The 26,963-nt window shown below is 41.0% G+C and overlaps 2 protein-coding genes across 8 annotated transcripts; both read right to left on the bottom strand.

The window, feature by feature from the left end:
* Nucleotides 1-273: 273 nt before the first annotated feature.
* lactb (lactamase, beta) lies at nucleotides 274-5,942 on the bottom strand. 2 transcript variants are annotated; one of them, XM_035791091.2, is made up of 6 exons: nucleotides 2,390-5,942; nucleotides 2,163-2,229; nucleotides 1,837-2,027; nucleotides 1,385-1,691; nucleotides 1,121-1,286; nucleotides 274-999 (listed from the first exon to the last, which is right to left on the bottom strand). In XM_035791091.2, the coding sequence occupies exons 1-6, from the start codon at nucleotides 2,759-2,761 to the stop codon at nucleotides 477-479; spliced, it is 1,626 nt and encodes a 541-aa protein (XP_035646984.1). In that variant the 5' UTR covers nucleotides 2,762-5,942; the 3' UTR covers nucleotides 274-476. The 2 variants fall into 2 exon arrangements, with proteins under 2 accessions (XP_035646984.1, XP_035646985.1); XM_035791092.2 differs by having other exon boundaries at nucleotides 2,396-5,942.
* Nucleotides 5,943-6,083: 141 nt separating this feature from the next.
* Nucleotides 6,084-19,638, bottom strand: LOC118396717 (tropomyosin alpha-1 chain). 6 transcript variants are annotated; one of them, XM_035791099.2, is made up of 10 exons: nucleotides 19,407-19,637; nucleotides 18,851-18,976; nucleotides 18,574-18,699; nucleotides 14,515-14,648; nucleotides 13,806-13,923; nucleotides 13,569-13,639; nucleotides 12,685-12,760; nucleotides 12,211-12,273; nucleotides 11,996-12,065; nucleotides 6,084-7,775 (listed from the first exon to the last, which is right to left on the bottom strand). In XM_035791099.2, exons 1-10 carry the CDS (start codon nucleotides 19,518-19,520, stop codon nucleotides 7,693-7,695), a joined length of 981 nt encoding a protein of 326 aa, XP_035646992.1. In that variant the 5' UTR covers nucleotides 19,521-19,637; the 3' UTR covers nucleotides 6,084-7,692. The 6 variants fall into 6 exon arrangements, with proteins under 6 accessions (XP_035646992.1, XP_035646991.1, XP_035646989.1 ...); XM_035791095.2 differs by lacking the exons at nucleotides 6,084-7,775; nucleotides 18,574-18,699 and adding exons at nucleotides 9,744-9,951; nucleotides 11,090-11,168; XM_035791094.2 differs by lacking the exons at nucleotides 6,084-7,775; nucleotides 18,851-18,976 and adding exons at nucleotides 9,744-9,951; nucleotides 11,090-11,168 and having other exon boundaries at nucleotides 19,407-19,635.
* Between the last annotated feature and the right edge of the window lie 7,325 nt (nucleotides 19,639-26,963).

Below are 26,963 nucleotides of genomic sequence, written 5' to 3'. Positions count from 1 at the left end.
GCTGACTATGTGGGTAGTTTCAGGTCTCTCAATACCATCATGCTCTTCCCCCGCAATATGACCTACAATTGGTTTGCTGAAGTAGATTAACCATTGAGGTACTTATCAGTATTGAACAGTGTGATTTCAGAAGTCACTGGTTCCTATTTATAGCAAAGCAGTACACTGCTGCCACCTAGTGGCAAGATTAGAAGGCTCAGTTCAGCAAAGGTGAGAATGGTTGTCACTTATCTGCATCAAGATTAACAACACTACCAAACTAATGACTTAATATTCAATGCACACCCATGTCGAACATGGTCTTTTATTACTCAACAAAACGGGCTGAAATGTATAAAAAGCAGTATCAAATTCAAATATACAAAAGAGTGCTGCTGATAAATCATTCATCCACTGCCATTAGTAAAGATATTGTAGTGCCTTGACACTTTGCGGTAGTTTTAACCCTCTTCATATTCTTTACAAATATACTCTTATTAGCCTCTGGCTTTGTCAAACTCGTGGGCGATTTTCAGTGCTGTGCTGTTGAGTCCCACAGACTGCATATTAGTGATGATGGTCACCACTATTCCCTGAGGTAGGGCTGTAGTCAGTCCTTCTGGATGCTGGACTGTCTTGCGGGGCAAAACCAGCAGGACACTGCTGGCCCCCACAGCGCCCCCGGTGTGTGAGACATAATGCCTGCGCCTCCTGCACTGCCCATACTTCTGCTCCTTCTCCACCACCAGCCAGCCCTGTGCATACAGCCCATCCTTATCCCAGGAGGCCACTGTCTTGTCCACAGGGGCCCACAGAGCCTGGGCTGTCTCTGGTTTGAGGAAGCCAGGCAGGAGGTCTGTGCAGTCCTTCAGGTTGGCCACTTGGTAGCTGAAGAGCAGAGCATTCCCAAACAGGAGCATGTCTCCCACAGTGGAGAGAAAGCCACCTCCTGCCCATTTATAAGAGTTATCCACGTAAGGGCAGTTTACTATGCGTCCTTTCTTATTGAAATGATAAAACCTGCAGCAAAAAAATACAGTTTGTTTGAAAAAAATAAAAATAATCAGAACACAATAACAAAGCTGATCTTAGACCAATTGACCACTGATATGCAGTGAAGCAAAAGGAAATCACTCATTACCTTGAGCGGTTATAGATAATGGGGTCATTCTCATCTGGCACAGTGTTGAGCATGCCCAGTTCCCTGAACATCTTCATCATGTGATCCAGGAAGTGCTGGCCAGCAGCTCTCTCCACCACGGCACTGAGGAGGGTGAAGGCGTGGGTTGAGTACAGGAAGGTGGTGCCTGCAGATGACAAAACACTAGTTTACTTTCACGTAAATTAATTTGAATACACATAGGACTCATTTGATTGACAGTGATAACTCTTCCATAGCTCCTACCAGGTTTGAAAACGAGAGTGTCGTCTTTGAACAGGTCCAAGGCACGAATGACACTTTCAAAGCTGTCTTTCAGGTAGTACTCTTCTTGCTCAAACTCTTTTTTCTTCTGAGCCGGTTTGTTTTCTTTGCTCTTGGTGCTGCTGTCCTCGGTCTTGGGTTTGTTTTCAGACAAGCTCTTTTCCTCTTCACCAGGCAGTTTTAAAGGTCGTTTGGCCTTCTCCCTGTCCTCCCTCACTTTCTTGGCATCCTTCTCGTAGTGCCGTATGCCACTCAGATGAGAGAGAATCAACCGTGGAGTTATTGTCACCTACATGTCAAAGAGAAAAAACATCCTCAAGAACCACACAAAAACAAATATTTGGAAAAATGTAGGGGAAAATAGTGCTTGAGGTGAGAGGATCATGCGCGTTTGGAATGTATCTTTTTTCCAACTTCTCAGAAACTCAATTTACATCTTCTCCCTCAAACTGTTTTTGGGGGAACTCAGGGACGTATTTCTGGACAGGGGCATCGAGGTCAAGCTTCCCCTCCTCCCACAGGCGGGCTGCTGCTGCTGTAGTTAGGGGTTTACTGATGCTGGCGATCCTCAGCACTGTCTCTGGTCCACAGGGCACACGGTTCTCTAAGTCAGCATAGCCAAGTCCTGCAACATGGACATCAGTTAGTTAGGGACCTGCTTGACACAGCAGTATTATGCACTGCAATCATTTGTGAACATATGAGTAGTAAGTGTATTGTGTCTACTACAGTGAACCTAAAGGTACTGCATGACACCAACCTTCGCACCAGACTTGAGAGCCATCCACAGACACACCGACCACCAGCCCTGGAGCTCCAACCTCATCCTGTCACACCAAGCAAGAAAGAGGCGATGGACAGAGACAGACAGAAAATCTATGAACATGTTCTGACATGAGGTTGAGCTGCATGCGTCAACTGAATGTCATGTTATTAAACATTTCATTTCAGGAGAAAAACATTCTGAATGCAAAAAACGTCAAATACCTGTACCTTTATCCGCTGAACAAGGTCTCTGCTAACTTGAATGGCAGCACCATATCTTCCAGTATGTTGGAAGTCCTCTTCACATGAGAGCTCAGCTATGTCAGTGTGATATTTCAATCCCAAAGCTAAAACAATGCCCGCACCTATTCCCCCAATCCAAAACTTTGACCTTGAGTAAAACCGAGAAGTTAGGCGTGAAGGTCCGAAACATTTTCTCTGCTGCTGTTGTAACACGACAAAGGTCTGTTGTTTTGACAGCTGGGGGCACCGAATTGGAGTCAACAAAGAGGAATAGCAGCGCGCGGTCACTGCAGGACAATCTTTACACTTGACACAAAAACGCTTGAATGGCGAGTAAAATAACCACGACATATTTACTTTTCTGTAGCTTATCGACCGACTGACGTTTGTTTTACTGTAGAAAATCGCTACAATCGAATCGAGTTTGAAACATTTCCTGAGTCCCCTGCTTGCGCCAGACAAAATTAATCAATCCCTGATCCAGACAGCACTAGCCAAATGACGAATTGGGAGCTCAGATCAATTTCAAACGCTTATTTTTCTTCTTTGATGAGGTTTAACGGCGTTTGGCATCCACTAGATGTTGCATTACCGCTACTATACTGGAGTACAACCCCCTTGACCTTTGCTTTAAACATTCACCTTTATTTAACTAGGCAAGTCAGTTAAGATCAAATTCTTATTAACATTGACGGCCTACCGGGGAACAGTGGGTTAACTGCCTTGTACAGGGGCAGAACGACATTATTTTACCTTGTCAGCTTGAGGATTCAATCCAGCAACCTTTCGGTTACTGGCTCAACAATCTAACCACTAGACTACCTACCACCACAAATGTAAAACAAAATAAAAGACCCTACCACTACACCCAAAAACACATTTATTTTTAAATAAAGTTGGAAAAGAATAATAGAAAATGTAAATATCAATTAAATAAAACCACCCTACCCCACTATTTTAATCTATTTAGTCCTACCCCATGTCAACAACTTGAAAGGATGGGACACCACCACTTAACACACCATGTAACTCTTCTGATGTCAAGTCTCTCACACCCAAATAACTCTGCAGCTGCCACCACACCCTCAATTTTCTGAGACTTAACGTTCCATCCCTGCAGTACAGTTCATAACCATTGCTATGAATGCTAAAAATCCAATCTTACTGAAACATATATCACTTGTTGACCGATCCCTCTGTACTGATACAGATCTACTGCATACCACTCCTCTCAGGATCCCTCCCTCTGTACTGGTACATATCTACTGCATACCACTCCTCTCAGGATCCCTCCCTCTTGACCCATCTTCCTCTACTTTCTTCACTGCCTCAGCATATGACAACCATGGAAACCTCAACCTCGCTCTCTCACACAGGATATTTCTGATCCCCAGCCCCATGGGCACCCCTACAATTAACATATATCACTACTTTTCCCAATGCTAAACAATGCTAAAAACATTCCCTTGTCTCATGCCCTTCTGCAAACCTTGGACCCTCCCTCCTACACACTGCTGCCACATGCCCATAATCTTGACACCTCTAACAACGTAATGTATTTAGCACAAAAGCGTGTACAGGACAACTTATATATACACTAACATAACTTTGTCGGAAAAGACATCAAAACTCAAAAGAACAGGCAGTGACTTCTGTTTCACCACTCATGCCACCGTTTGCGTTGTACCAAACGACGAGCATCAAACACTGGGAAATTTCCCCTTCAGTTGATCAACTTTTACATGTAATGCTACCCCAGTAATCACTCCTTTCAATTGCCCCCTTTTCTTGGGAGCAAAACAATTCACATTTTTTGCCCCAATTCGTTTAAAGTTGAGCACCCTCTCCCTCTGACCAGCAGAAACAAACAATTATCACCAGACCACTTTGTTTACCCTCCCCGATTCCACAGCACCAAACTCTGTATTCACCCACCACGAAACCACAAATGGATCCGCAAAAAAGGCAAGGGTCCACTTTTTCCCAAAACTTCACTCCTACGGTCACGGACTCATCTTTATCCTGACCCTCGGTGCAAGCCTCGGGCTCCGAGAACATCACACCTACCACCTCCGATACTACGACCTCATTCACTTCCATTTCTCCTCCTGTCTTCAGCTCACGCTGCTTATACTTTCTACCATTCTTCTTTAACAAACCATTTCCCCCGCAATTTTAACCGACTCGAGCTCCCCCGCTCTCTCAGACCTCATCTGCCTCTCATTTTCCCTCCACATTCCAAGTATACTCATGACAATACTGGACTTCTCCTGACATACAAACTGTGCTTGCCTTCTCAAGGGACGCCATTTAACCGGCATTTAACCGACTGTCACAATCTCAGTACAATCAGCACGGACCCCTCAGGATGTAGCGCTCAACAGCGCATCCCACTTATAAAGCAGCTGCTTCGTCTTGATGTTCCTCTTCTTCGAAAGCTACCGCAACGCTTTTCCAGCTCAAACAAGTGCGCTCTTCCAGCTCAAACAAGTGCGCTCTTCCAACTACCATCCACCATCCCTACCCGACTGCCTTCACTCCAGTTCGAGTGGGGGAAAAAAAAAAATCAGCCCCCCCCATTTCAAATGCAACAAATGCACTTCATATATTGCCAATTTGACAAAATTTGTTTTATAGAATGGAATATTTAAATTGTATCAAATTCATACATTATATTTTTCTATCCAATCAAAATGTTTCTCTTAGGGGCAATTACTTGAGCACTAAATCTGCAGCAACAATATGACAGCAAACCACAACCAAACCGCAATGACACACCACACACACACACAGCCATTCACATCATCAATACAATACAGGCATAACTAGCAGTCAGGTCTATAAAATGGCATAAAAGATATGTAATGTCCATAAAAAAAGGACCAGTAAGACAGATGGCCCCATGATTGCTTTTTCATTAGTATCCTTTCCAATTTGTAAGTCGCTCTGGATAAGAGCGTCTGCTAAATGACTTAAATGTAAATGTTATCCAGATGGTCATCAGTATGAATATAACATCTCTGAGAGATGATACAAATGTAGTAGTAGGTCCATGTCCTTTCTTTGGCTGATAGTCCTCTTACCTTAAACTGAAGTTATCACCCAGTCCCCAGGGTGACAAAATACTCTGAGATTTCAAACCAGCACATGTCTCCCGTCGGCACCTAGAGTGTAACAATGCCCTCTTCTGTATGAGCTTGTTTACATTTTCACTCCTTGCAATTCCACCTGGCATACAACTAGTTGTATTATGATGGGTCATTTATAATCCAGTGATACAGCACGTGGCCTATTACAATGCATTTAAATTCAAACTATAAAACCAAGCTTAGTACCAAAATATAGATGCCAAATTACATAGGTAGACTAGACTATATTCTTGCATGACCTCTGGAAGTCAAACCAACACCTAGATCAGAATGAGCAGTGAATGTAACAAGGTTGGAAGATGAACAGATTACCATTTGTTCTGGAAGCACACACAAAGCTGAGGGTTAACAAGGTTTATAATGCAGCACTGTATTTAAGGGGTCCACTTAATTCCTCAAGACTTCAAATTGATTGTGTTTTGTAGGATCTTAAAAATAATAAAAAATATATATACTTTACAATATATATATAAAAAACTGATTAAGGACAACCAAATAAAAATACTCCACTTTAGAAAATCTCAAACTGTGCAATCTTATTTATATTCACATTTTTTTTTTACATGTCAGATGATATACATTTAAAACATCTAATTTCATAAAACAATAGTAAAACAAGTGAGGCAGACCCACATGATTCAAATCATATTTCTAGACAATACAAAAATGGTTGTTTCGAACCATGGTTTAAACAAAAAAAACAGGAATGCATTTAGCAAGAATGTTGCCATAGAGATTTTGTAATGAGTTCAAGGATGAAAAGAAAAACAAATACACTCCAGCAGTATACGTAGATCCCTTTCTAGCCATGGATTGATATAGGCAAAATTTTAAATAAAAACATTAATTTTGGCCTTTCCTAAAATGTCCTAGGGTTGTTCCACGAAAAGTGCTTTTTGCATCCCTCTGATATATTAAGTAGAAATTGTGCACCAATACTGAATTTGAAAAGCAGTTTATATTAAAAGGAAGTGCCATTTAATATAAACATGGAGAATTCAATAAATCAGATTTTTTTATAGAATAAATACTTGCTAAAGTGCCAAAATCCTCTAGGAAGATTTGACCCCATTTAACCCTAAAATGTCTTTACAGTTCCCATCATTTTGTTTCTTTGAAACTATTCCTTTCGAAAACAATGTTTCTTTTGAAAAATGTATCTAATAGTCAAATTGGAAAACAGAGTGGGTCGAGCATAACATGTCAACTCTGTTACCCAGGTACAGGCTTCAATTACCACTCCCTGTTGCACACAAACTTCTATTCCCCATGTCACAAGGGGATTTATGGATGATTTAAGATTAGTCTGACCAACCCTGTTACAGTCTGACCAACCCTGTTACAGTCTGACCAACCCTGTTACAGTCTGACCAACCCTGTTACAGTCTGACCAACCCTGTTACAGTCTGACCAACCCTGTTACAGTCTGACCAACCGTTACTTTATTTGGCACTTACTATAGTATTTTTTCCCCGTCTTGAGATGGGAAAACGTTGAACATGAATGTGCTCTTGATGACAGAATGTTTAAATTAGGTCAAATCAAGAAACACTTCTCAAAAAGGCACCGAATTGGTGGAACAACCCCCTAACACAGCACCAATATACATGTGGACAGGCTTATCCAATGTATACTTACTTGAGGAAAGTTTAATACAAAAGTATTCAAAAACTAAAATCATGTTCTCCTACACTACTAATTCTGTACGTACGTGGAAGTTGAATTAAGTGAAACATTTTTCCACTTTGTCTTTGATTGAAATGTAAGGTATGTGCATAACCAGGGTGAAATGGGTATGTGCCAGATTCATCCCCTTCAATCTATCAAATGCAGATAAAAATAACCTTCGTAGCAAATGGCACGTAATTTCACCTGATAACTTGTCAAAAATAAACTAACCTCAATGATTACAAAATGCTGACCTCGTTATACAATCAGCTGGCAAAAATAGAAGTGTTTCTCATTTTGGGTTTCATTAAGGAAATTCTATACCTTCCTTGTTGAGTTCCACTGAAAGCAGGATGGTGCAAAAGGAAAAGCGTGGGTTTGTGTTCCTCAACATGGGCATGGAATGGAAGGAGGGTTGATGGCATGCGAGGTGCAAATACAGAAACTAGTGTTTAAACCAGGCTTTCACATGTTATTTAGTTCCATTAGAGTCTGGTCCAGCATCTGGTGCATATCGAGGTTCTCTTCTTTAGCATGTGCCAGTTTCTCTGTTAAACACCAAATAAAACAAAAATATTAAAATCCAAGCAAGCAACCCACAACATGCAAAAGCACCCCACAACAGCAGGCCAAGGACCATCTATATTCGGGATGACTTCAATTAGGAATTAAAATGTACTGTTAGTCAGAGTTACATAATTAGCCATCAAAAGCAAAACGCTTTCAGTTAGAGAAAAAACGATGCTGTAACTATGCTGTGGCAGTAACCATACATGCAGTACACAGCTCTTATAGCATTGCCTTCACCATGCTTAAACTGGGGAAATCAATAGTGGTGCGTATAGTATTCTATATTTAATGGTATATAAAGGCACATTACAGTACCTAGTTGTAAGAGTATACACTAAGTATATAGATTAACCCATTACATTGTAGATAGCTTGTTACGCCAGCAGTAACCATCTCCAGCATTATGGGCATCATAGAAACACAATACAAGCACGCATCTTTCTTACACAGCATTATACTGTCACTACGGTACATAAGCTCATGGATGAAACATTCACACTATTTAGTCCTCATTCAAGACCACTCTTAGTTCGTTAGAAAGAAGTTGCTGGTAGAGCCGATCTTTGCAGTCAGAAAGCAGGTAGGAAAGTGAGAGAACGAGAAAGAAACAGGAAATCAGTGCAGTAACAGACTAGAGCTCAAGTGAAAGCTTGATGTGGGATCACTTCACACCTGATACCTTACCTTGTTTGAAAATGGCATAGATACATACATTCAGTCTACTCTCCACAGAACAGTGCAGTAACTGCAGAAGGGGATGGGTGGATTGCCTCTGAACTTTGTGAATGGAGATATGAACAACATTTCTCTGGGGTGGATAATTGAGCTAAAGAGTTACAAATTGCCAGTGGGTTCTACTCAATGTCTAAATATACCTTCCAGCACCAGAAGGCATGTACTGTACAGATCCTGCTTAAAGTCTTATAGGTGCAACTAAGGCAGTATAAAAGCTGCTAAATTCCAGCCCTGTATGGAGGATCACTACCTGATGTCATAAATGCCTAGGATATTCCACGCTCCCATTACATACCACACGGTTCTACATTAAACACAGACTGTGGGAGAACATATCATTGAGTGGCCTGGACATTCAAAACTCTAGTTGTGAGTGAATGAAGTGCTTGGAACACATAAAATGGCTAACAATTCGACTTAATAAATACTGAGAGTTAGGTGCAGTTAACTAAGTGCTAGTGCCTGTGATGCTCGCATTTAATTGAAAACAATGATTCGGAAAGTGCATATCTATTCATTTATTTCAACAATAAAATGATATTGCAAATTGCAGACTTTATGGCATCAACATCAGCATCTCAAGAGTCAATCGTACTACTCTTTCCAACTCACTTTCAACAGGCAAAGGCAGACAATCCTACATACTGTGCTTCTCTTCACGCCTACTACTTTCCCTACTCATTCAATAGCAATCCAACATGTGCCACCTCCCTATCAAAACATTACCTATACTGTATTGAGCCAAATGACAGTCACCTTAGAAGCTACATTTGTTTTAACAGCCGTATGTGCCATGATGCTCCTAAAATAAACATACCTTCATTAAGGCTGTAAGATAATCACTACTCCCTTAGGTATATACCTATTAAATGAGGGAAAGTTGAATAAGAGCTACAAGTGTGTAGTAGGCCTAATTGCAAGAACTGTTCACTGGACAGTGCACATTTCACATCTCGCCTCTCAAAATGAATGAAAATGTTGATCAACACCAATGGACATTAAAACAGAGGTACTTTCAACTGAACTTGTAAGAATGCCAGCACCATAACATTTGTTTATGGGTTCCTGAGACATTAAAAAAAACAATGACATTACTAACATCAGGGCTCCCTAGTTTTATTATTAGAGCCGCTTGAAAAATAAATAGAAATGAAAATTAAATTAAATTCAGAAGGAACAGAAAAGGATAGAATAAGGAGATAAAGCTTACATAGAAGGAAGAAGGTTTATTTGTATACAACACAGAAAGATTCAGAGGTTCTATACAAGAGATGGGATACAACACTGACAGGATGAGAACATGGGGAGTAAAGGAAAGCATGGACAGAAGGGTTGGGAAATGGAAGAAAGGCCGTGAGAGAGCAGAGCGATGCTGCTTAGCTGGCGGGAGGCGTCTTTGATGAGGTGTAAACAATTTATCTGTGCGGAAGAGAAGAGGTACAGTGAGGTACTGCTATAGGGGGTTTGTTGGAAAACAGACTCGCAGCAACACATCAGCGCTACTGGCGCCACAGCACAAAGGACAGGCTAGAGCCACAATGCCCCACTGGGAGGTATTGCCATGGAGGGATACAGACAGTGTACGACAACTACTGCAGCAACCACACCAAACCTCTGATCACATGAAAGACCTTTCCAAGGAGTCATGAGGAGCATCAGTTGACCAAACATTTGTCATACATGGTGCTCCACCTCCAGCTTTGACACATCTGATATCTTCTCAGATGCCAAAGGGGCACAGCATAAAACCCAACCAGACTGTAGATTGTGACAGTTTCCCCTCAACTGTGGTTATGAACAAAAAGGAATTAAGGGGGACGCATGGGGCCTTTCTTCCATACAGAAGTAGACCTTGTTAGTAGTAAAAACAAGTGAGCTACACTTGGAAAATGTACAGAACACAAAAGCACACCGACTACATGGAGAAACTCAGTTTAAAGACCCAGAAGGCTCACATTGAAATATTGCATTTCAATAGACACCTCACATGCATTAAGGGCTAACAAAATATTATGAATATTTTGAAATTAAGACATTCATCTGTTGGTCGAACAATGTACATTTAAAATATTATCACAAAATGAATTACGATTACTTTTGTGTAAAAAGTAATACAATATGGTAGTTATTAAAATGGAAGCTCAAATGGGTAAACGAAGAACCTCCATGCTGTATTCTGTTCATACAAAACAAGTCTAGGTTCAAGTACTCTACTGCACTGCTAAAAATGGTAACTGACTTTAATGGAGAGAATGTCCTCACAACCACAAGTCTAAGTGAGAATGGAAACCATTGAGTGAGCTTAAACAATTCCCACAGTTAGCCAGTACTTACAATATACAACCCACTTTAACTATCCTTTGACGAGGACCTTTAGACTACCTAGTGTATAGAACTAATTAGCTGCTTTCTAACAGTAACGTGAACCACTATCTTGTACGAACAGAAACAGATGGATTTCAGATAGACAGAAGATTGTGATGGCTGAACAATGGGGATGGGAGGTGCAAGGAGGTGACGACAGAGGCACAAGCAGGCAGCGCAGATGAAGAATTACATGGAAGTCATGTCGTTGAGGGCGTTGTCCAGCTCCTCGCTGATTGCCTTGTACTTCAGTTTCTGGGCATACAACTCATCTATTGGGACGTGGGCCAAGTGCACAGACAGGGAGGAGGAGGGGGCAGAGGTGGAGGGGTGTGTGGGAAGGGTGGAGAAGGGCATCCGGGTCATCAGCAAGAGCCCAGAGGAAGGTGGAGGGAGAGCCCGGAGGGAGCCCAGGGAGAGTGACAGAGTGGAAAAGGAAGAAAAAGAAAGTTATACCAGAAGAGGATAGAACAGAAATGTGATTGAGGTCGACAAATTCCTCAGCATCATCAAGAAATAGTGAACAGAGTCCTGAACATCTCATGTCAGAGATATCAAGACCATATGACTGTTTCTTCAGCCCTTCTAATTACTATGAGAGCCTCCTGACACATGATTTAACCTACAGATGGAAGATTTACTGTAACAAGCAGTTGTAGGGCAGCATATCCCTTACTGTGACTAATAGCTTATTCTAATTAAGCAGATGAAACTTATTTGTTGCAGATCAACCGGCAAAGACAACCCAACCTATGAACAAACGTGAATAGGATGACCTGTCAAATGTCAAACTACCAAAGTCATTTCCATTCAGATGTGACCCAAAAGTACACCGACTCAATCAGGGGCACGTGTTGCTCAGAATATAAATATGATAATGGAAATTGAGAGAGGTAGCAAAGACCAGCACAGATTAGAGTATATTGACGAGGTGTTGCATAGAAGGCAAGAGGGTTTCCTCCTCTTGTTCAAGACATTTTGAAAGAAGCATAGACACTTACCGAATGGCCATGAATGAGACTCACTGACACTATAATATGTAGACCTACTCCAAACAGATCAAAGTACAGTTTTGAAATGAACTGCAAAAAAGTCATACCTTCCAAGTCGTCGATGGTCTTCTCAAGTTTGGCTACTGATCTCTCAGCGAACTCAGCACGAGTCTCAGCCTGTGGTAGGTAGAGAGAGACAGGTTCTTAAGAATCAGTTTAAATGTCACACAGTCAGTGATACTGTGGGCCGACAGTACCCAGAGCACTGGAATAGCCTGGCCTCTGGCCAAAGCCCCCAGATAGAGGGGGTTGTGAAACTTGCCTCCTTCAGCTTGTCAGTGAGGACCTTGATCTCCTCCTCGTACTTGTCCTCCTTCTGTGAGTACTGTGGATCAAAAGAAGCAGAAACAGGAGTCATGCATCTACCCAACAGTAACATCTGCACCAGTCTACAGAGACAGACAGAGCCTAAAAACCCTCCCACTTTATCTTATATATGAAACAAAGACCTTACATCTAATGACCTATCAAACAGTTCTAAAAGAAACATAAGCAACAAGGCTTAGATGCAATAGGTTTATCTTCAATTAACAGAACAAATACTGAAAGGTATTTGCCTGACATCTTTAAGTACAACGTTTTACTAATCTTATCCCTCTCCAATTTCGTAAGCCAGATACTGTAACCAATGACCCATGTGCTGCTGTAAATGGTTCTTCAGGTTCCTTCTCCTGCATGGCTCTGGGGGGGATTTGGAAAGCATGCCTGGGTCTGAACACAGCGGCAGACTACCTACCTTCTCAGCCTGGGCCTCCAGTGACTTCAGGTTGTTGGTCACAGTTTTCAACTCTTCCTCAAGCTCAGAGCATTTGCTGTTGTTTTAGAGGGGAGAAGGTGCGGAGGAAGTGGAGGAGGGTCCAGAGGAAATTGTGCCAAAATGGAGAGGCGTATTGAGACACCGATGACAAGTGGAAGCAGGATGGACAGAGGGAGAGCAGAAGGGGGGAGAATAAACAAAACAAAATAAATATGAACTAGGGAAATTACAGGAAGGAGACCAAAGTGACTTAACACAGCAGGAATGCAACAACAATAAAGGTGGAGACTACAAAGACGCTTTTGTAAATGCCTTTTAGCTTGCAGATTGGTCAAATTAAGAATGCTAATATGGCATGTGAAAGATGTTACTCTTGCACAGTTCCTACCAGGTTAGAGGTGTAAAAGGCTCTAGTTCTAGGATATCCTGAGCATAAGCCCACACATAGGAAGAGAGCAAAGCAGAGCAAGGTGCTAGCAGGAAAGAGAGGCTTCATTCAGCAGAGTGAATGAAAGTGACAAGAAGAAGTCGTACATAAGTCTGTAAAGATAGACCTGACAGAATACTTTGTTAGTCTGCAGTACCTTTGCCTCCGAAGCTGTAAGTGATTTTAAGCTTTGTTCCAAAACTCTTAGCTCGTCCTCCGCTCTTCGAATCAGTCTGTTCGTGGATGTTGTGAACAAAAGGCCATTCAAAACATGAAACACATGCAAATTAATAGTACATGCAACAACGAGTGAGCAACACGTCCAAAATAAAAAGTTAAAAGTTAACTTTGAGCCAGGCGTGGCGTTAAATAACCTTATCCATGCATGTTAATAATGTGCAGCGTTACTCCTAGGTGTCAGTGAAAAAAATCTTACCCTTCTGAAAGCTCGGCGCGCTCTTCTGTACGTTCCAGATCACTCTCAATGATGACCAGCTTACGGGCAACCTTTAGGTGCAGAACACCAAGGAGTTACACTATACACAAAATGGCTGTGTATATACACCCAATATCTGTGTACATACACCCTACATGATTTAGGGTATGTCAGGGTGGACTTAATCATAGTGTGCCATTATGTTATTGTGTGGCCAACAGCAGCTGAGAGACTCACCTCCTCGTATTTGCGGTCAGCCTCCTCAGCGATGTGCTTGGCCTCCTTCAGCTGGATATCCTGCAGCTCCATCTTCTCCTCATCCTTGGAGGCCCTGTTCTCAATGACCTTCATGCCTCTGTGGGGAGGAAGGGGAGAGACAGGCAGCAGATGTTAGGCTAGGATGAGTCCCATTCCTACGCTCACAGATGCACTGTAACTCAATGACTCAAATCAATATCTCTAGGCCAGACTAAACCTGGGTGGGCAGGTACCACTGCAGACACACTGCAAGCAGCTCTCTGAGAGTGCCGTGGGACGCCCAACGCACAGCCACGCTGGCTGGCAGGCAAACTTTAATATGCCCTTTCAAAGTCAAGGCCTGGGCAGCTGGACAGCTTTTTTAATGGGACTGGGGAAAATATTGCACCACTAGATCACTGGAGATGACAGGGCAGGCCCAGACAGGGTCTGATCTGGTCTCAGATGTTCAGGCATTGGGCTGTGCAGCATAGAGGGTTTGTTTATACACCAAACAAAGGAATGGAAACAGAGCCTCATGGCCAATTTATTCAGGATTTCATAGTCACCGCTGAAACAGGTTGTTTGTTGGAACCGGTCAGTGGCACCGCCAGCCATTACTTTCGCTAAAGGCCTTAACTACAGTAAGGAGGCAAGAGAAACTCAGTCTAGTCTATGGTCTAACTCCCTCCCCACCATAAATATATACCTCTCGGACTCGTCAGCCGCCTTCTCAGCCTCCTCCAGCTTGGTCAGGGCAGTTGCCAGACGCTCCTGAGCACGATCCAACTCCTCCTCAACTAGCTGGATACGTCTGTTAAGGGAAGCGACATCGGCCTCAGCCTAGGAGAGAAGAGAAGAACTTGCCAGAACCTGCATCGTGGGGTAAAATGCATTAAGAGAGACAAACATACAGTACAAACATATCAACATAAAGAATACTGGTGAATTTTCCACCTCAGTGTCTTGTGTTTTATAGGTGAGAGGTCTGGGTAATGACTATTTAAAATGGTGCTATCTCCATCTGCCAGCCTAATGACAGTGTCACCTGTTGGGGAGAGAAAATGGCCTTCCTAGGAAGATTCCCCTATGCTGAGCTGCACTCCACACACTGTGTAATGACAACAATGCTCCTGGCTGACAGGCTGAATACCTGGCCTCATTATTGGACCCCAGAGGTGACATTAACGAGGACTCATGGTGCACCAAAGTGGTTTACACTGTCAAAGGCCACACACACCAATGAAGAGTCCCCAGAGGACCATATCTGAAGATTAGATGAAGTTCAGCCTTTCATCCTCTCAAAATGTCTACTTTATTGTTATTTTACTGGTGGTGTGACTGATCAAGTGTACTCCCTTCTGTTCTAATTACCTTACCACTAGTAACAACAATAAGTTATGAAATCACACTATTTTTTATATTTTTTTTATAAGAGATTTTATACTGAGGAAGTGTGGTAATAAAAACAGAACATTTGATAGCAGAAACAATTGATATGGACAGCCACTGCTCTATTCTTTGTTTCTATTATGTACCAAAGTCGAATTATTTTGAATCTTTAAAAACACTTCAATCCCTTTTTGACAGCAGCCCATTTGAATTGAATGAAACCTCCCACATACATATTAGCCCATTGCAGAAGTGGTCAGAAAGTGAGTTTTTGGACTTGAATGCCAAAACATTCAAGAGATAAAAGGTGCTCAAAGTTGACCTATTTTGCATACCCCACCTTACTATGGTTAACCGCTCAGAGGCCTGATCACATACTAACACTAGAGTGGTGCGCAGGGTCCATCTCATGTTGTGAATGGAGATATGGAAACTAGCCAGTGAAATTAAGATGACTATCAGTTCATCTAGTGGTTTTTCCAAACCCCACCCAAAACGTCTCCTTCAAATAAACTAACATGAAGTGACCATGTTGATGTTGGCAATTAACCCCCTTAGCAGCAAATGCATACAGGCTTTATTTCCTGATTCTATAGCTCAGAGGCTGGCCCCCTGTTCTTTAGAACACGCGACAACTATTTGTCCTTATAAGGAAACCTTGTTTAAAACGACATTCTGCTATTGATGTTGTTCGCAGCTCTGTTGCAACATTCTTTGACGTTATTTCCTGTTTAAATGGAAAATAGTTTAAACTCTGTGCAGCAATTATGTAAAAAAAAAAGTACAATTTACTTTAGGTTATTATGTGCACTAAAGCATGTGCATAGAAGCCTAGCATACCCAGGAGATGAATATTGGGGGTGATACTGTGCCATTAAACAAACTAATATTTTAAACAAAGAACTGTTTGTGAAAACCGTTACCTTTGTACATCATGGCCATCAATTAAGAGAAAATATAAACGGACTATGACATCAGAAACATGGTGGTTACAGCATCATTGAAATCGCGCTCTACCGCCACAGCTAAACACGATTTACACTTGGGGCAATCATCAAATTCGCCTCGAGCTCGTAATCTGTCCGAGTTTGCGAATCGTAATCAATGAGCATGATACATTTAGGTTGTTAGCTAACACAACGGGATAAAATCAAATGTATTTATATAGCCCTTCTTACATCAGCTGATATCTCAACGTGCTGTACAGAAACCCCGCCTGAAACCCCAAACAGCAAGCACTGCAGGTGTAGAAGCACGGATGTCAGAGAAATTCCGCTATGTCAGTGATGAGTGCATCACCATGGATTTTTAAAGTCTGTGCTACTCACTCGCATATGAAACATCTCAAAAGCAATATATCATTGTTTCACTTTGAGATTTTTTTTTTTGCAGTTATTTTATGATATGCTTACGGATTCTCTGGTTTTCCTCTCCAAGCCCAATTCTCTCTGTAGTCTTTCAGCTCTCTCTTCAGCACCGTCTGCCTGATGTTGCAGGGTTTTTATTTTCCGTTTAACGGCCTCCAGTGATGTTATACCGGTCATTATTTAAACTTTCTAAGAAAACACTTTCCTTGAAATGGAAACGGAGCGCTACAACGCCCTGGAATGTACCTGGGGGGAGGCTGCTCGCGGTACTCGAGTCGTCTGTGAGGAGCGCACACAGCAATAACTGAACGTTAACACCGGAAGTAACCATGCTTTCATAACCTTTTCAAGGCTACAAACGAAAATACACAAGTATAATTTATTTTTAGTTTCTTGTTTTCGTAATATTATAATGGTTAACCAACATTTGGTCATAATAAAAAGTGTATCTGTGGTAGACGTACTGTAATGATAAGGGCACCGCCCAGCTACTACAAGCGTTGACTAAGGGACCTTGCACGGGTGTATAGCACCATTTGCTGGTATTATCTAGACAGTACACATGGGATTGAAAAGATATTCAGACTGTATAATTCCTAAAGAGTACCAAGAGGCATTCTATGCATTTGTAGAATTTTACTCAAGGAGTTCAACAAAGTTGTTTTTTCCTGATCTCCTTTCCTTCATTTGCAGTGATCTGAAAACATGGGATAGGTGAATGCCAACCAAGAATGTATATATTTACCAGTTTAACGCTTTCATATCAGTGCAGATTATTTGTATGTATTTAACTAGGCAAATCAGTTAAGAACAAATTATTATTTACAATGACAGCCTAAAGGAAAGGAGATGAGCATAGGGAGTCCCTTTGGTCTATTGAGATGTAGGCTACCATATAGACACTTTCAATACATGAAAATCAATTGTCAACTGAATGTCACATCTCATTTGATAATCCCCCTTCAATAATGAAGAAGTTAACTTGCCTTGCTAATGTTTTTCCATGTTTATTTAGCCTAGGATTATCATGCCATAACACGACAAACCTAGGTATTTTATACATATTGTTTTCAGCCCCTGAATGCAACTCCCGGTGTCATGCATGAAGCGACAGTTTTCCTTTTATGGAGCATTTCCCTAATTTCAAGTTCGTCCCTGCATGAAGCCAAATTATACCGCAAGGAAGCCAAATTACACTCTAGAGTATGAGTTTAACTAAATGTACCTCAAAACAAGAACAAAGTACATTAATAATAAGATACAAGAATAATCTTAATATATCTCATTAGAAAATTAGAAAAATTATTAGAAAATACTTCAGGTTGATGGTATAATAGTTAGAAAATTATTTAAGGGAAACTAATTTACTATAGGCCTAGTCTGTTCTATTGCAAGAAACAAGCGCAGCCCAAAAAGTAAGCTCTAACTTGACCAATGACCAAATAAAGCAGTGGGCTATATTTATCCGTGCGGTGCACACGCACTCCGCTTGGAGACTGCACGTTTAACAAATTCAGTTTCCACTCGTAAATGTCCCCACTTAAGGAGCTGTGGAGAGGAATCGGATTTAGTGTCTTAAATTGACTTTGGGGTCTCATATGTAGGCTATGTAGAGAGATTCAAATACCAGAACACTGAAACACCTTTGTTCTTTATATTGATATGATTTAGGTGATTTGTGATCGTTGACAGACACACAACCACAAAATATATAAAATGACAGTTCAACAATATCTGGCATGACATCATGATTGTTTGTGATTTAAATATGATTCCTTTATCATAATAAGCTACAGTCCAGCTGGCCCATAGACATTTAGGGCTGGACAGGTGCATCACACCTAAAAAGTATTCAACCTACATTTGGTAATCTGAGAAAATACTTTAGACCGAGTGATGAGGCCGAATAAAGGCCTCACATAACTGTCATTTTACACATTTTACAGTTTGATGTGAGACCGATGTGGGAAGCAGTGTGCAGGAATGGTGATTTTGTGCCCTTTACTTACGTCCGTGGCTGTCTTCTCAGCCACCTCAAGTTTCTCCTGGGCATCCTTAAGGGACTCGGAGTACTTGTCCAACTCATCCTCTGTTCCCTTCAGCTTCTTCTGCAGAGCTACCAAGTCATCCTCGAGCTGAGGTTTGTTTTAGTGTGGACAGTTTCACAGGGGTGATCAGCGGGAAACAGAGGGCGTGAGCGCGCACAAGGCGCAAGAACGCAGACAGACAGAGAAAGGGAGAAAGAGGAGAGAAGTTAGGGAAAATCATGCGAGCCACATAAAATACCTTGGTGGCCACCTCCTCGGCGTTCAGAAACTTTTCCTCCGCGGCTTGGAACTCATCAAGCACTTTATCACGTTCATCTTCGGTGATCCGTAATTTCTTTTCCAATTCACTTATTTCATCCTCTAACTACACATGCAAAGGACAATATTTTATTTAGTTGAATAGAACATCAAAGTGAATATACTATTGCATTTATGCTGAAAGAAGCATATGTTTTTCAATAGCCTATCCATATTCCCAACAGTAATTATTCTATATTTCCTACTTTATAATTAGGCTACATTAATACAACTTCACCCACCCATCAGTGACATGGGCGTAATTAGTAAACACAATTATTCCGATCATTCATATCCAGGTCACTTATTAGCCTACCCGTCGTGATATGTTATTTATAAATATCACTTAAATACTCCTTATTTCGAATGATCCGTAAAAGTGATACATCCACATTGAAGAGGTGACCGATCCACGTTTAGAGACTGCCGCGAACAGAGCCACTGGTATTCAGGTGCCTTTTCTAGAATCATTTAGATGTTCCATATATAATGCCGACCTGTTTGCTCTTGTCCTCTGCTGCCTTCTTGTCTCCCTCGGCTCCCTCAGCTCTGTCCAAGGCATTCTCCTTGTCGAGCTTGAGCATCTGCATCTTCTTCTTGATGGCATCCATGGCTGCTTATTTTTTGTTTGGCTCCACCAAATGTTTCGAAAGAGACCCGAGGAGAGAGACTGTGCGTCTGTGCTTCACTGAACGTTGCGCTGGAGTGCAAGCTCTTCTTGAATGTGCCTTTTCAAATATGTACTGTCGAGAAGGGGAGGGGACTAAATTCCTTCAGACATCCAATACTTTTTTGGAGATGGCATATCGGGGTCCCTTCCCCTATCTTTCTTTATGGATCTACTCGGTGATTCGCTGCTCTCAGACATTTGACCATTGATATGACTATATATGGGATTTGATAGTTTTGTCTAGAAGGGATACAGCTTTTGTCAAACTTGACTTTTCAGGGCAGGTTTAGGAGAACTTGCGCAGCAGGTTATGAGAATTCACTTATAAGGTTAGTGTAATTAGGTTAAGGTTAGGTAAAGGGTTAGGGTTAGCTAAAATGACCAAAAAACTACGTTTGACTTCAAATTTGACAAAAGCTGTATCCCATCTAGGCATGCCCGATTTGATGGGCAGGAGAACAGCCCCTTCAAGATGTAGGTTCCTATTTCTAAGGTAGTAAATACTACTGTTTGGGAAGGAAACTGTCCATCTCAGGAGTATGCTAAATGTGCTGTTTTATAATGCTATTCTACACATTTTGTCAGGATGCTAAGAGAACATGTTGCAGTTTTAAAGCCAATTTCACACCTGTGCCAGCATGTACAGTAAGTACAATGTATTGAGATTTTTTCCCCTTATGTCATTTTGAGATGATTTAGTATTGAATACTGTTTAATGTTTTTTTGTCCTTTTGTCTCAGGATACTGGACCATAACTGTGCCAGTGCCCAGTGCTATCCATGGATCTGAAATGGTCCTCCTGGGAGGTGTTGTATTAGATCAGGTCAAGTGTACAGTCAGTGAAGAGGTACTGCTGGTGAAAGACTCAGGTCAACCAGCCCCTCGAGGCATTGTTCACAATCTGAGAGGCGTAAAATAGGAAAGAGCTGCCAGATAATGTATCAAGTAGTCTCCCTGCTAACTCTTTAAGTATTAGTTGGCTGTAGCCAGACAGCCTCCATGGGATACTGAAGTGTGATGGTATTTCAACCGCCCTCTACTCCCTTTGACAATCTACAGTAGCCATATACTGTAGTTCTAATCAAGGGTGCAACTTTGGTTGTAGAAGTTGAGGGGACATAACATAATTTCAATTATATATTTTTTAATCCAGTCTGATAAACTCTCCAAACAGCCTACTTGATCACTCAGAGGTGTCCGCATGGTCCTAAAGCCCCCCCCCCTATTTTGTATCACATTCCAATGATAAAACTGGGAGGGACAAAAATGCGATTTCAGAATGTGTGTGTGTCGGGGGGGGGGGGGGGGTTGCACTGCTGGTTCTAATGTTAGAGAACTGTCACTGCTGTTCAGACTGTTCAAGATGGATATAAGAAGAGCAATCGTAAAACACAATCTACAGGGAACGAGTTACTTAAGATGGACCTGCATGGCCATACAGGACATGACAGGTTTTTAGCAATTGTTTAAGTTTGGAAATTAACCTGAAGAAATATTGATAAATCAATGGATTGATCAGTTCGCATATCATCCATCGCATTGAAGGTTAACCATATCAATTGAACAGATAATAATTTGCCACAATTGACAAAACGAGAGGCAAGCCATTTGTGAAGCACTCGAAAGGCTAAAGTTGACATTGGTAAAATTAAATGTAATTAAATTGAGTAATCCATAATTGTTATTAGTGTGTAAATATATAACTTCTTGTAATGTAGACAGGAAGATGAAAGAGGCCTTCTTGAGTCTCTCCTTCTTGTGAGGATATTTTTAGTATTGCCTTCTTCAAGCACCTGCCTTGGTCTGTAAAGTTCAACTAAGTCACTATGCCAAGTGTTCGGGCCAAACCCTATGAGATAAGCCTCTAAAATAATCCAAGTCTTTCTAATGCTGTTCACTTTGAGTTTGGGCTGTTTTTATTATCAGAGCAACTGACATACATAGGTTGATTGCCATTCATGGGTGTGTTGTGTGCGCTGTTGTTGCAGTCAGATATTTACTTGGAGGGAGAGAGCATGAATTTGCACATCCCATATAATGTGGTAATGAGTCAAAATCCATTTAGCCTACTGTTTTCTGGCACATTCATTTATTTTCTTTCGCGTACAGGGTCCGACATTAAAGATGGTACACGGGGCGAGTAAAAACATGTGTCGGGCCAGTGGATCTCATCTCTCACTGGCCCTAAGGGCCAGTAAGTAACTTTTCAGTGCATTTTTGCATTCCAGTCCAACTTTTGCCTGCTCTGTCACAGCCTACCATAGAGTTCCACAGTGAACGCATCATAATACTCAAAACCTCGCGGTCAAACACAGAAATGGTTCCAATTGTTTTTTTCACCGTTCATTTTTCACATGGGGGAATTTAGAACCACTTCAAACAAGGTCTGCTGTAGGCTTTCCTTGGTGTGATGTTTTGATAACCGTGTAAATGTCTTTCAGACAAGGTGAAATCTATCATTATATTTGGCTTTGTTTAATCTCAGATTAAAAAAAGGTCATTAGCATCTAAATTGACATCATGCAAGACTACAAATCCCTGCACGTTCCAGCACGTCATCTTTTCTGTCAGCTAGCTAGCAGGACATTTCAATTGACTGTTCTATATAGTATCTAACAAAAATGTTTTGGTTTATTATGCATTTGGTCTTGTGTCTTGTACATAATACTACCCTAGTGGTAGTCAGATATTTACAATGTGCCATGACTACTAGGCTAGTTCTTTGCCTACATGATATTAGCAAAATAGGCAACCTTTATTTAAGCAGATCCTCTTCTCCTTCAGCCAGTTGAGGTCTATATTTAATCCCTATAATTCCTGCCAACTATATGAAAGAGGTGAAATCTATTTAAATTCATGGTGACAGAATTCAGGGCGTCTTGTTGACATGTTCTGTTGCAGATTCAAAGCCAGATTAACTGTTGCAGAATGTATCCATAATCATGAATGAATAAGCATATTTATTTGAAAAGAATGCACCTAGTCACCCATCAATCAGAAACACCTGAACTCCAACAATTTAATTGTTTTAAATACATCTAAAATAGTAGAAAAATATAGTAGACAATGCATACATGCCTTTCAAACATAAAATAACAAACATCTGACTTGAAAGTAAAGATACAATTATTTATTAATCAATGCCACAAACCTGGGACATCGAAGAGCACCATATTTTTCATTATAGGAATTAGACAAAATGTAAAACAGCATTTTGTGATTTTTGATGGATGTGTTACAAATGGAGAAACAACTGGATGCGTAAGGTAGGTTTAATATAAAGTACTAGCTCCAGCAGGATGAGAAACACACTTAACAGACTCAAAATAAGGAAGCCATGCCTAAACACAGCTATATCAACACCCTTCTTGTCCATGTTGCTGCTGTCAGTTGTGAGCAGCACATTTACCACTGCATTCAGTCTGAAACCCAGAATAAGCAGAAGGACAACATTACACAGCTGAAAAAAAGGTACCAAAAACAGTACACCACAACACTTTTAAATGTGTTACTGAGCCTAGATGTTATTAAATCAGGAGAAGAATAAGTGAATAGAGAAAATTACTGACAGTAAAGTGGGTTTATAGCGATACGATGGAGTTCCAAAGACAATGAGTGATCACAGCATTTCCACAAATTGAGCCGTACACAATACACTTTAAGCATAGAGGACAGCATTTTGTTGACAACATGGTGGTTTACATTATGTCTACTGTGTGTGAATGATGAAAGAATCTTCCCCAGCTGTAGGTCCATTTGAGTGTGTGCGGTCACCATCACATCAACCAGTACTGGGACCAACAGAGACTATAAAGTACAAAATGGAGGGAGTTAACAATCGGTGGCTTAGACTTAATTTAAAGTTGACACAAATGATAACTAAGCAATACGATGCCACAAACTACAACACATATGAAAGACTGTACCACACAGGCCAGTACAATCACCTATACATGGAAACAGTGGAGATTTGAGCATGTACATTTCGGTGGGGCAAACCCCCCAATTTTGTTTTTAAATACATGCCAGCAATAATTGCACTATAACAGTGACAAACGGTGGCCTCAAACTGTTAGGCCCTACATAAAGCTGTCCCAAAAAGCACCATGGCGTGAATCCTTACCACTGCTACACATGGCTATCAGCAGAGACTTGTCTGGCAGCAAAACAGTTCATTCAGCCTCATTTACTGCCTTTTAAAAAAACCTAGCTGATATGGCTGACTTGCTTAAACAAATGTGGTTTCTGTCACTTCCTGATCTGTTTCACCTGTCTTTGTGCCCACCCCCCTCCAGGTGTCGCCAATCTTCCTCATCATCCCCAGTGTATTTATACCTGTGTTCTCTGTTTGTCTGTTGCGACTTCGTTTGGTTTTGTGAGACCAACCAGCGGTTTTTCCCCTTGTTCATGGCTGTTCTAGTTCCTGGTTTCCAGTTTTTCCTGGTTTTGACCTTTCTGCCTGTCCTGAATCTGAGCCTGCCTGCCGTTCTGGACCTTTTGCACCTTATCTGGATTACTGACCTCTGCCTGCCATTGACCTGCCATTTTGCCTGCCCGTGTACTAGTAATAAACTTTTGTTACTTCGACACTGTCTGCATCTAGGTCTTACCTGAAACGTGATAGTTTCTACCGACAATTAAGATGTACAAACTATGGCATAAGGGGACAACGAGCGGTTAGGAGGATATCCGTCATTTCAATTAAGACATTATTGAGCGAACTCGGATGGATGTGGTCAATATAGCTATTTGTTCAGCACTTTTGAAATGTACAGCGACAGAATTCAGAACATGGGCCATTCTTTCAGTATTCCTCCTGTACATCAAGTCAGAACCATAGGATAAATAAAGGGGGCATATAAGCAGACAATGAAAGCTCTTACAATATTTGATGACTGTATGTTTCTAAAACAGGCTATAGGCCACATGTGCACCACCAAGTCAGAACAGTAGACTAAATTATGAGGGGGAAAGGGACCAAATTATTAGGGTGAGGCACATGGGCTACTAACAGCTTACTGCACAACATACACTCAGTATTACTTTCTTAGTTTCAGTCAACATATCTAGTTTCCGACTTGGAATTCCGTGTTGGATGACCGTTCAAAATGTATTTTTCTAGTGGGAGCTCATTTCTTTCCGGAGTTCCCAGTTGTCTTGAACTCACTGGCGTCTGAGATTTCCCAGTTTCCAGTTTCCAGTTGTTTTGAATGCGGCAGAAGTCAGGCTGGATTGACAGAATGGCCAATGTTGAATATTTATCCTTTCAAGCTTGGCAGAGATACCCTTAAACCCAGATTTGGACCACACATCCACTCCACTGAATACCAGGCTAGTGATTTATTTGCAATGCTTGCAGTTAGCCACTGATTCCTTCCAAACCACTCATTGATGAATTTGTGATTTCCAACTTGTTTCTCTTATTTTTTTCTCTTCATATGACAAGGATTGAAAAAGTTTTGCCAGTAGATTGTCGACTTGATTCATGATGATGACTGCTAGTTTGCTAGCTAAGATTTTGAAAGTATGATGTTGACATGATCAGTCCAATAAAAGCAATGGTAGATATAACGTGATTTGACTTTTTATCTGTGGCCAATGACCTTTAGCTTTCTTGAATGTGCACTTCCAATGTAACTCTATGGCAGTACCCAATTGGCTTGAATTTTGGAGCTCTACTTTTGCGGTGACATAGTTTCCCCATGAGTGCTGGAACACTGAGCCAATAGTTTCCCCATGAGCGCCAGCACACTGAGCCAATCACGGCGCAACTAGAGAATTTTACCAACCTCTACGCTACGTATTTTTCCGCTGGCTGCCCCACCACCACCACCACCACCACCACCACCACCACCACCACCACCACCACCACCACAGAAAGGACTGAGCTAGGCTGAAACACCTACATTTTGGAGCTTCCTTATTCAAGAAAGCAAAAATGAGACCATGTTTGTATGCTGCTTTATTATCTGAATTATTATTATTTTTACATTGTTTGCAAACTGATTTGTGACACATTCCAAAATAAATAGCATTTAAAAAAAAAAAACAATCTCAGCGAAACAGGTGCATAGAAAGTAACCTAAAGGCTCATATAGTACCAATCAATACGGCTCATCTGACAGACAGTGCAGGTGAGGACCAGTGCTGCCTTGGCTGCAGTCTTCTGGTCTGCAGCAACCCCCCACCAAATACTAATTGAGTGTATGTAAACCTCTGACCCACTGGGAATGTGATAAAATAAATAAAAGCTGAAATAAATCATTTTTTTCTACTATTAATCTGACATTTCACATTCTTAAAATAAAGTGGTGATCTTAACTAACCTTTAAACAGGGAATTTTTACAAGGATTAAATGTCAGGAATTGTGAAAAACTGAGTTGAAATGTTTTTGGCTAAGGTGTATGTAAACTTCTGACTTCAACTGTAGTTAGTCATTGTGGAGGTCATGGGCTGCCTTTGAGTGACAGGTAGTATTAAGATGTTATGATGTTCCTGCAGGGCTAAGCCAGCCCATGCTGCAGCAGAGAACTATTGCATAATAATAACTGGCATAGGAAATATTATCTGCAGATTTGTCTACGACATCCTTTTTTTCACTCTGACTCAGAATAGCGATCTTGGAAAACAAATATTGTTTAGAGGTCAGGGTTCAGTTCAACTTTCATCCTTTCAACTTTTCACCATGCTGGGAATATGCCACGATCGTTTGTATTCATTAGAATAACTTGTACTCATAGATATACTGTACACTACAGCTGCAACATATACAACATATACCTCAATTCTTACCAGACAGTGCAAGGCGGTCATAGCAACGTTTTGTTGAATTGTACTGTATAGATTAATTTTAATATTGCATGAGCTTGTTCTTCAGTTGTCCCTATAGTATTTTCAGTGTGGAGCATGCTGAATTTGCAACAGTATTCTGGAAATGAAAATAAGCTATATTATGAAGTTTTCTTTTTGAGTTGAGACAATATACCTCCAAATCATATTTCCATATGGATATTTTAGGTGCTTTAAACAATAGATGTAATAGATGAAAGATGTCATTCTTAGAATGGTCAGAGTAGGAAAGGTATTATTGTAGATTTGGTAAACATAGGTTTCCCTTATCAAATCGACACATGAATGTGAATATGATTTTGTAACGCAAGTTTCAGAATGTAGAGAGTAGTCCGAGTTTTGTTTGGCTTAGTGTGTCAACCATGTTTCAGTCCTGATAGCTCTTTACAGCTACAGAACCGAACATTTCCCTGACACTGAAAAAAAATCTTGAAGTGGTATAATTATGCGTTTACTTGAAATCCAATAATTAAAATACCTCTTGATAACTACTGTGTAATTCAATGCTTTTGTGAGGGATCAGAGCATATTTTG

Source organism: Oncorhynchus keta, chromosome 17 (genome assembly GCF_023373465.1).
Source record: "Oncorhynchus keta strain PuntledgeMale-10-30-2019 chromosome 17, Oket_V2, whole genome shotgun sequence".
In the NCBI taxonomy this organism is placed as follows: Eukaryota; Metazoa; Chordata; class Actinopteri; order Salmoniformes; family Salmonidae; genus Oncorhynchus; species Oncorhynchus keta.
The sequence above is the reverse complement of the archived record's forward strand: the minus strand, read 5'-3'. Positions and strand labels throughout refer to the sequence as shown.

What these genes read in the sequence shown, in the direction of transcription:
- LOC118396717 (XM_035791099.2), bottom strand. Translation starts at nt 19,520, where the DNA reads ATGGATGCCATCAAGAAGAAGATGCAGATGCTCAAGCTCGACAAGGAG. An exon ending in CAGAGGACAAGAGCAAACAG is followed by an intron (nt 18,977 to 19,406) that starts GTCGGCATTATA and finishes TTGCATGTGTAG; the next exon opens with TTAGAGGATGAAATAAGTGA. An exon ending in CCGAGGAGGTGGCCACCAAG is followed by an intron (nt 18,700 to 18,850) that starts GTATTTTATGTG and finishes AACAAACCTCAG; the next exon opens with CTCGAGGATGACTTGGTAGC.
- lactb (XM_035791091.2), bottom strand. Translation starts at nt 2,761, where the DNA reads ATGTCGTGGTTATTTTACTCGCCATTCAAGCGTTTTTGTGTCAAGTGT. An exon ending in TTCAGCGGATAAAGGTACAG is followed by an intron (nt 2,230 to 2,389) that starts GTATTTGACGTT and finishes TTGGTGTGACAG; the next exon opens with GATGAGGTTGGAGCTCCAGG. An exon ending in AACAGTTTGAGGGAGAAGAT is followed by an intron (nt 1,692 to 1,836) that starts GTAAATTGAGTT and finishes TTTGACATGTAG; the next exon opens with GTGACAATAACTCCACGGTT.